The 9,894-nt window shown below is 42.1% G+C and overlaps 1 protein-coding gene across 12 annotated transcripts in view; it reads right to left on the reverse strand.

The window, feature by feature from the left end:
- The window catches only part of STX16 (syntaxin 16), a 30,452-nt gene extending 21,171 nt beyond the window's left edge, over positions 1–9,281 (reverse strand). For 4 of the 12 annotated variants that reach the window (XM_017891199.1, XM_017891198.1, XM_017891211.1 and 1 more), the window contains exon 1: positions 6,241–7,176. In XM_017891199.1, coding sequence (XP_017746688.1) covers positions 6,241–6,372 — 132 coding nt within the window. In that variant the 5' untranslated portion in view covers positions 6,373–7,176. Of the gene's footprint in view, positions 1–6,240; positions 7,177–9,017; positions 9,042–9,068 lie in introns of those variants that run through there. The other 8 variants (XM_017891203.1, XM_017891201.1, XM_017891202.1 and 5 more) reach the window with 6 other exon arrangements.
- Between the last annotated feature and the right edge of the window lie 613 nt (positions 9,282–9,894).

The raw sequence follows: 9,894 nt of genomic DNA on the forward strand, positions 1-9,894 counted from the left end.
AATAAAGATAGTATCAAATGGAAATCTGATTTAATTATCTTTTACTTCACAAAGAAAAATGTTTTTATTTTTTAAAAGCTTAACATTAAGAGAACATTAAAATCTTTTATTAATAAAACATGATGCAAGACAAAACCCCTAACTTGAGTATCTCAGTCTTCTTCCTATTCTGCAGCGGCTCCCTGGCATTTAATCTTTGAACGATGTACTATTGCAAACCTCGGTTAAAATCTCTGCTGCACATGTGCCTATGCTCTCGGATTATTAACCGAGCACACACACCCTGATCTTCTGATTGCTACAATTATTAGCTGATAAGAGGTGAAATCTGAATCATGGGATTCTAGGGCTAGAATAACTCTTTTCTTACAAATAAGAAAACTAAGCTTCAAAATGTATAAATGCATTGCTCGAAGCCACAGACCTTGTTAATGGTCAGACCGGGGACAGACCCAGGTGTTCAGGTCTCTTTCCACCCCACCCTCCAGCCTCTCTAATTTTATTAACAATTCAGGGAATTACTTGTAATAGGCAGCTACCACCACATCAGGAATATTAAATTAAGGTCACCTTTTCAAAGACCCTCCCCACCATTCTGCTACTTAAAAATAGAAGGCTTTCGAAGCTCTGCCTGCCACCAAATTACCAGGAAATTTAGTCAAGACCTGAATTAAAACATTTAGAATTACCATCAGGAAAGACCAAAATAAAGCCAAATGAAAACACATTACTACACATCATCACCTTCTAAATCTTTATGTCTAAATCTAGGTTTTTGACCTGCCAATGGCATGCAATCAAGCAAATACTGAAAACTCCAAGTAGCATGTGGAATTTATAGTCTAAAGAACTTTCTACATAAAACTGAAAAATCAGTGGAAACCCATCTGTGTTTACTCAGGAAGTCTGGAAAAGTTGAGCAAAATGAGTTGGAAACACAGGTCTATACTATAGTGATATTTACTTTATTTCCGTTACTGCCAAAATAAAAGTTTGCTTCACTTTTATCCAACAAAGTACCCTTATTCTCAAAGTAAGCCTCACTGCTCCCATGGAATCTTTAAAAGCAGAAAAGCAAGTAGATCTAAAGAGAAATATATAATGATTTCATACTTGGATTCTAAAGACAGAGAACTAATTTTCCAACAGACTCAGCTTGTACTAAAACTTAGAACCTTCAATGTGCAAGTTAAAATTGACTGTGTAAGGTTTGTAAAAGTGATACAAAGAAAGATGCTAGCCTCTTGCAAGAAAAAAAAAAAAATTGTTTTTAAACAATAGGTCCTTCCATTTTCCAGGATCTGCAACACAAGTTCTGAAAATGCAGCCAACACCAGAGTGGCCCAGGAGGTGAGCACGGGGCTCTCAAGCCAGGTTTGCCAGAGTTCCAGTCACAGCCCCCAACCCATCAGGTGGGTGATGCTAGGCCAGTTTCCTACCTCCTCTAAAATCTGTTTCCTTATCTGTATCTGAGAAAAACAATAGTACTTATTTGATAGAGCACTGTGAAGATGAGCCGAGCTTACACATGGAAAGGGCTTAGCCCAGAGTCAGGCACAAAGTAAACTCTCCATAAATCTTAGCTAATACTGTAGTCAAGCCTGAATAAGAACCTCAGGTTTCTTATAGCCATAGTTAATCCTTAATTTCTTTTTTTTCCTAAAGCACACGTTTTATTAAAAATAATGTGCTTAAGTTTCAAACTAATGTAAGACCAATTAACTCTAGCTTCCAATTATAGATTATGCATTATTTTAAAGCAGAGTATAGATTAGGCAGTAAACACTAAGAAAGTAGCTCCAACCCCTATATTAGATCCATTCCCAGGGATCGAAGGAAACCACACAAATCCATACAGAATTTCATCAGATCAGAAGAGCATCTCAATATCTACCTTTCATTCGTTTCTTTATGACTTTACAATTTTTTTTGAATGATTGTTTAGCTTCATAAATCCACTTCAGTTTCCTAAGGCCAAGCTGCTTGAATGAGTTGCTACCTTAAAACCTGCACTTGGCTGGCATAATAATGTGAAAGTTACTTTTGCACAGTACTGGTAGGCTACTTCTAAGGATTTCACCTTGGACTGACAGCCACAAAGCTGTTGACTATGAATTCCTCCTTTTCAAATTAAAGCTAAAGTCAGGAGAAACAATGTATTAAAACAGAACTTGAGAAAATACTGTTGAAGCCATAGGGCTGGAAATCACCTAACTCAAACCCCTCAGTTTACAAATGAGGCAAAAGATATCCAAAAAGATTAAAAGCTTGCCTAAGGACACACTCTGAGCCTGCAGCAGAACAGGATTTAGGCCTCAATTCTCAGATTCAATTCTCAGTGCTCTTTCCTTTATTTCATGCTGCCCTGAGGCATGAACGTGATGGGGCACTCAAAACTGAGGCCAGAGCAAAATGCATGGGAAATACAACTGCATTTTGTTAGGAGTGTATAAAGTCAAACCCATCTGTTTTTAACAATCAGTTTTACTAACATTAATACAACTAAGAACACAAAAAAAGTAGAATTTTGTTCAGTTCTGGGTGCTGAACTTTAAAAGGATACAGAAAACTAAACATCATTTACAGGAAAGAAACGTAACCACTCTGAGCCAGGACTGCTAAGCCTGGAAAGAACTCTGGGTAACAAGGCTGCAGGGTTACCAGACAGAAGGAAGACCCGAAGGAACAGAACTAAAAGCAGGACCCCAGGACACAAACAGTTGGGATTAACAGGCAAAGACTTTTTAGTGGTAAAATTCGTGGAGCTGCTGGCATTTTCCATCATAATCACAGAACATGGCCAAACAAGACAGGCATAAGGAGTTATCACAAACGGGTACACTAGGCCAAATGACCTTTAGGTCCCTTCTGGCTCTTAAGGCTTTGTGTTTATCTGGTCACTGCATCTCCTCCTTAAATTCCTGTTTATTTGGCGTATTTGCCTGAATGCTGCAAAACCCTGTATGCACGCACAGGTACATACAACAACCCCACGACAACAACCAAATTCTAGTTTTTTCCCTCCAACTAGGATGCAAAAAAATGCAAGTTTAAATCTTTTGAATGACACGGCTAAAGCCATGACATGGCTAAAGGTGTGCTTTGCTTTGAGGTGTAAGAGACATACTACTCTGCCATTAATTTCTGCAGCTTTTTCCTGAAATAAAGATGTCAAAATTCAGGATTATAATTTTTTTTAAAAGTCTGTTATTTTAGGTGTATTTTTAGTTGGTATCAAATGCATCAAGATCAAAGTCTACAGCTTTTTCTTCTAATTAGAAACTTAAAATTCCAGGTTATTATTTTTTAAATTAAGTTAAACTCAGGTTTAATTTCTTCCTTTCAAATTGCCTGAGTGTTAGATATATATTTACAAATTGTCTCTTTTTAACTGTTTTACTTTACTATAACAAATATACTTATTGTAAGTTTCTATTTAAAAATTTTCAAACATGTAGAAAAGACTACAAAATGGTAAAATGTCCCCCACATACTCATCACTAGACTCAACAATTTGGCTTATTTGCTTCCTCTGTTTTTGGAGGGGTTTAAGGATTTAGGTAAGACGCCTGGACATTTCACCACTAAACACTTTAGTAGGCGTCTCTAGTAAAATTATCAAATGTAATGTATTATAATTAATTAATTCCTTAATGTCACCTAATACCTAGTCCATATTCAAAATCTGACAGATATGGTATTGTTTGGTTTGCTACATGGCTTTGAAATTTACAAATCAGAAACAAGGCTTTAAATTTTTTATGAGCTAGATATGCAATGAAAAGCATTGCTAAGAGTTACTCAATACAGTTTTACAAATTGTGTTAGACATGCTTTCGCTTCAGAACGTTTATAGAGCTTTTCCAACTTCCAGAAAAGTTGAAAAAATCATAACCTCTAAGTAGTCTTGTTAGCATTTCGCCGTATTGTGTGCAGAAACAGATTTTGTAAGAATCACCTGTAAGCAAAGTGAAGATGTAACACTTCAACCCTAAATACTTCAGAAATTTATGACATGCCATTTTTTTTAAACACAATTAAAATATATAAATCTGTGTTTTCTTTTTAAATTTTAATTCAGGAAAACTATGTTTGTTAGACTGCAAAACCTATTTTTTAGACAGTATGAATTGACTATAAGGGTATTTTAAATGATATGGCTGCTTTCAATGATCTGAGAAAGATTTTAAATGGTCAGACTAATACAAATATTAACATTTTCAATGGCATGACATTTAGAAAACATTTTTTAACGTTCTGACTTAGAAATATATTTTTAGTTGGGTTTAGAAATCATTTTCAAAAAACCGTGAGTTGGCTAAATGTATCTGTATATACCCTGACGTATCTATTTTTCCAAACTGTATACTTTAGCTATCCATTTTTAATTATTTTGCTTAGCTTAAATATTTTTTTAAATTGCCTAACTTAGAAAATAATTTTCTAAAGTGGTCTGATTCAGAGAAGGACTTTTAAAAAGCTTCCTGTCTCAGATACTAGGTTTTTAAACCGTCTGACTAAATGAGGGGGGAAAAAAAAACCCTCATGTTACCCAAAGGTTCAGGGTATTTTGAACCTTAATGATTAAAAATTGAAAAATAAACAATATGTTTTTCAATCGATTAAAACTGATACCTTAGAAATCTTAATATCAGTTTCAGTTGTTTTTGAGGCAGCACAAAAATCAAGTCATTTAAGGAACATGTAGTTCTTATTTTACATTACTGAAGTTCCATTAAGGAACTGTATTCATCCAATTGCTACTCGATTTCTTATTTCTTCTTCAAAATTAGCGCTAGAATTAGCCCGTTTCTATGCTACCAGACATCTTTACATTTATTTCAATATAATGTCATTCCTTTCAATTTATAAATGTAAAACCCTTCAACTTCTTAATTGAAATCTCACACACACTCTGTCCCTGTTTCTAGGCTTTTTGACCTGAGTTTACATGCTTTTATTCCTGAAACCGCTCATATGGCTTAATATCACTTTTCTATCAGTTATATGGCCAAACACATTCTCCACTTGTGACTTACAAAAAGGAGAAACTGTCTTTGTAGACATGATAATCATGACATATGGCAAAATTTTCCTGAAGCATTTAGATAAAATCACAAAGAAAAAATGAACTGGCAATACAGTCCCTAAGAGGTGAAATAAATGCGGGGTTTCCAAAATTGCCTATCAAATATAATCCCCAAGAATGTGGTCCTGGGATGGCTATTCCCCGCCTGTTCCAACGCTGCTTCTATTCCAACCTAGCCTGCCTACAGCAGGTAGCCTGAACTACAGCCAGTTTCATAACTTCACTTTTCAATTGAAGACATTACCGAGCTAACGATCACTGTCTGGTATAGATCATCCAGACTCGCCCCTTATTTAACAAAGCAGTAAACTGTGGCTCAGAAAGGGAAAAGTAGCCCCCATTAAAAACAAACCAGAAACAGTAATTTTTCCAGGACCACCCTTAAAAAACGCTCCTACTAGGCCAACTAAAGGTTCTGGCTAATTAAAAAAAAAAAAATGCTACTTTAGAGGGTTAATTTTCACATATACCTCCTCAGGCTTTTTTAAGAAGTTCGAATGGAGAGGAAAGCGTAATTTCCCGTCTGGGAAATGGAAAGTGAAGAGGCTAGCACCTTGAGTCTCACAAACCCAAGCCCCCAGGAAGAACAGTGACACAATTATTCATAGGGAACAAGGCCACACAGAGGGCTGCGGGACCGTTAAAACGGGCGGAAAAACAAAACAAAACAAAACAACAACACAACTGCTTCCTCTTTGGGGGAGGGAGTCGTTCATCTGCAAGGATTTGGGTCCACGGTCCCGCGATCCAGCCATCAGGACCGAACTGAGGCTCCCTATTGGGGGGAGGGGAGCTTCAAACAAAACGAAACAAAAAGCCTTCAGAAAGGCCCAATGCTTCCCAATGTTAGCGTTAAAACATATGTAAATTGCAGGCGGCCTGTAGCGCAGTGACGCCAAGGCGGGGGATGCGGGGGGGTGCTGCGGAAGTGAGAAGAAGACAAGGCAGAGGTGGAGCTGCGGCCCCACAGCACCGCTTTTTCCCCATCCAGGGTTACAGATGCCCCCTGACTCTAGCCAAGAGATCTTATTATTCTTAGTCTTATTATTCTTATCTTCTTTTTTTAAACAGAGAGACAGACAGAGACAGACAAACAGGCAGAGCCGCAGTGCACACGGTCCGTGTGTCGGAGAGGCCGCCGGGAGACTCACCGCAGCAATGCTACGTGAATGCAGAGGGCTGGAGGTGGTGTGACTACTCACTTGCTCGGCTAACAGCTGCCGGTTTTGGATGGAATTATTCCGCAACAACAAGAAAGCGTCGGTTAAACGCCTGGTGGCCATGTCTCACCCTTTGTGACCCCCCTCTCAGGGGCCCCCCGCCCACTTATATTCCTGATTTATTCACTTTCTTTCTCTTGGCCCGGCCAGCCCACCCTTTCACTGAAGCTTCTCGACAAGGCCTCAGGCCTCAAGCCAAAAAGGCGCAGCTGTGCCCTTCGCCAAAGCGTAGAGACCCCTCCCCAAATAACTACCTAGGCTTTCCAATTGTCTGACTCCCCCTACCCAGGACCGACTTCGATCTCTAAGCACTTGAATCCCCCCAATCCTTGCGTAGCGATCCAACGTCCAGAGACCCCACCCCAATCCAACCTTGGATCTACAAGCGTCTAACTCGCCAATCCAGCTCTAGACTAGGAGGCCCTGAAGCCCCCTACTCCCTGAGACCCCCAAAGGTCTTTGCTCTCTACCCCTAACTTGGCTCGTAAGCGTCTAGGCCGTGCCCTGAGGTCTGGCTGTGACTCAGTTTCCCCACCAGAGGCCTGGCCTAGGCCCTCTTTGGACAACCAGAGCCAGGCCTGGGGCCTGGACTCCAGGGCGCCTGCAGCTCCCTTCTGGGGCCTTGTCTGAGCCTGCTGAGGCCCTGCCCGACCTCCTGACCCCTTCCTTTCCTGGGCGGCCTGGTCCTCCACTGCCAGCAGGCTGCCGGCCTGCAGGAGGACAGCAGGGCCTGCCTCCCCGGCCTTCTCACTCCTCTTCTCCGGCTCCCTCCATCCCCGGATCTGACTGCAGCTCAGCCCCGGGCCGTTTCCGTGCTGTGGTCCCGGGTTCTGGCGTCCCCCCTGGCCCTCTTCCTGTCCGTCCCTCGCGAGTGNTTTGCTTAGCTTAAATATTTTTTTAAATTGCCTAACTTAGAAAATAATTTTCTAAAGTGGTCTGATTCAGAGAAGGACTTTTAAAAAGCTTCCTGTCTCAGATACTAGGTTTTTAAACCGTCTGACTAAATGAGGGGGGAAAAAAAAACCCTCATGTTACCCAAAGGTTCAGGGTATTTTGAACCTTAATGATTAAAAATTGAAAAATAAACAATATGTTTTCAATCGATTAAAACTGATACCTTAGAAATCTTAATATCAGTTTCAGTTGTTTTGAGGCAGCACAAAATCAAGTCATTTAAGGAACATGTAGTTCTTATTTAACATTACTGAAGTTCCATTAAGGAACTGTATTCATCCAATTGCTACTCGATTTCTTATTTCTTCTTCAAAATTAGCGCTAGAATTAGCCCGTTTCTATGCTACCAGACATCTTTACATTTATTTCAATATAATGTCATTCCTTTCAATTTATAAATGTAAAACCCTTCAACTTCTTAATTGAAATCTCACACACACTCTGTCCCTGTTTCTAGGCTTTTGACCTGAGTTTACATGCTTTTATTCCTGAAACCGCTCATATGGCTTAATATCACTTTTCTATCAGTTATATGGCCAAACACATTCTCCACTTGTGACTTACAAAAGGAGAAACTGTCTTTGTAGACATGATAATCATGACATATGGCAAAATTTTCCTGAAGCATTTAGATAAAATCACAAAGAAAAAATGAACTGGCAATACAGTCCCTAAGAGGTGAAATAAATGCGGGGTTTCCAAAATTGCCTATCAAATATAATCCCCAAGAATGTGGTCCTGGGATGGCTATTCCCCGCCTGTTCCAACGCTGCTTCTATTCCAACCTAGCCTGCCTACAGCAGGTAGCCTGAACTACAGCCAGTTTCATAACTTCACTTTTCAATTGAAGACATTACCGAGCTAACGATCACTGTCTGGTATAGATCATCCAGACTCGCCCCTTATTTAACAAAGCAGTAAACTGTGGCTCAGAAAGGGAAAAGTAGCCCCATTAAAACAAACCAGAAACAGTAATTTTCCAGGACCACCCTTAAAAAACGCTCCTACTAGGCCAACTAAAGGTTCTGGCTAATTAAAAAAAAAAAAATGCTACTTTAGAGGGTTAATTTTCACATATACCTCCTCAGGCTTTTTTAAGAAGTTCGAATGGAGAGGAAAGCGTAATTTCCCGTCTGGGAAATGGAAAGTGAAGAGGCTAGCACCTTGAGTCTCACAAACCCAAGCCCCAGGAAGAACAGTGACACAATTATTCATAGGGAACAAGGCCACACAGAGGGCTGCGGGACCGTTAAAACGGGCGGAAAACAAAACAAAACAAAACAACAACACAACTGCTTCCTCTTTGGGGAGGGAGTCGTTCATCTGCAAGGATTTGGGTCCACGGTCCCGCGATCCAGCCATCAGGACCGAACTGAGGCTCCCTATTGGGGGGAGGGGAGCTTCAAACAAAACGAAACAAAAGCCTTCAGAAAGGCCCAATGCTTCCCAATGTTAGCGTTAAAACATATGTAAATTGCAGGCGGCCTGTAGCGCAGTGACGCCAAGGCGGGGATGCGGGGGGGTGCTGCGGAAGTGAGAAGAAGACAAGGCAGAGGTGGAGCTGCGGCCCCACAGCACCGCTTTTCCCCATCCAGGGTTACAGATGCCCCTGACTCTAGCCAAGAGATCTTATTATTCTTAGTCTTATTATTCTTATCTTCTTTTTTTAAACAGAGAGACAGACAGAGACAGACAAACAGGCAGAGCCGCAGTGCACACGGTCCGTGTGTCGGAGAGGCCGCCGGGAGACTCACCGCAGCAATGCTACGTGAATGCAGAGGGCTGGAGGTGGTGTGACTACTCACTTGCTCGGCTAACAGCTGCCGGTTTTGGATGGAATTATTCCGCAACAACAAGAAAGCGTCGGTTAAACGCCTGGTGGCCATGTCTCACCCTTTGTGACCCCCCTCTCAGGGGCCCCCCGCCCACTTATATTCCTGATTTATTCACTTTCTTTCTCTTGGCCCGGCCAGCCCACCCTTTCACTGAAGCTTCTCGACAAGGCCTCAGGCCTCAAGCCAAAAGGCGCAGCTGTGCCCTTCGCCAAAGCGTAGAGACCCCTCCCCAAATAACTACCTAGGCTTTCCAATTGTCTGACTCCCCTACCCAGGACCGACTTCGATCTCTAAGCACTTGAATCCCCCCAATCCTTGCGTAGCGATCCAACGTCCAGAGACCCCACCCCAATCCAACCTTGGATCTACAAGCGTCTAACTCGCCAATCCAGCTCTAGACTAGGAGGCCCTGAAGCCCCTACTCCCTGAGACCCCAAAGGTCTTTGCTCTCTACCCCTAACTTGGCTCGTAAGCGTCTAGGCCGTGCCCTGAGGTCTGGCTGTGACTCAGTTTCCCCACCAGAGGCCTGGCCTAGGCCCTCTTTGGACAACCAGAGCCAGGCCTGGGGCCTGGACTCCAGGGCGCCTGCAGCTCCCTTCTGGGGCCTTGTCTGAGCCTGCTGAGGCCCTGCCCGACCTCCTGACCCCTTCCTTTCCTGGGCGGCCTGGTCCTCCACTGCCAGCAGGCTGCCGGCCTGCAGGAGGACAGCAGGGCCTGCCTCCCCGGCCTTCTCACTCCTCTTCTCCGGCTCCCTCCATCCCCGGATCTGACTGCAGCTCAGCCCCGGGCCGTTTCC

This window comes from Rhinopithecus bieti, unplaced genomic scaffold (genome assembly GCF_001698545.2).
Source record: "Rhinopithecus bieti isolate Rb0 unplaced genomic scaffold, ASM169854v2 scaffold_20477, whole genome shotgun sequence".
NCBI lineage: Eukaryota > Metazoa > Chordata > Mammalia > Primates > Cercopithecidae > Rhinopithecus > Rhinopithecus bieti.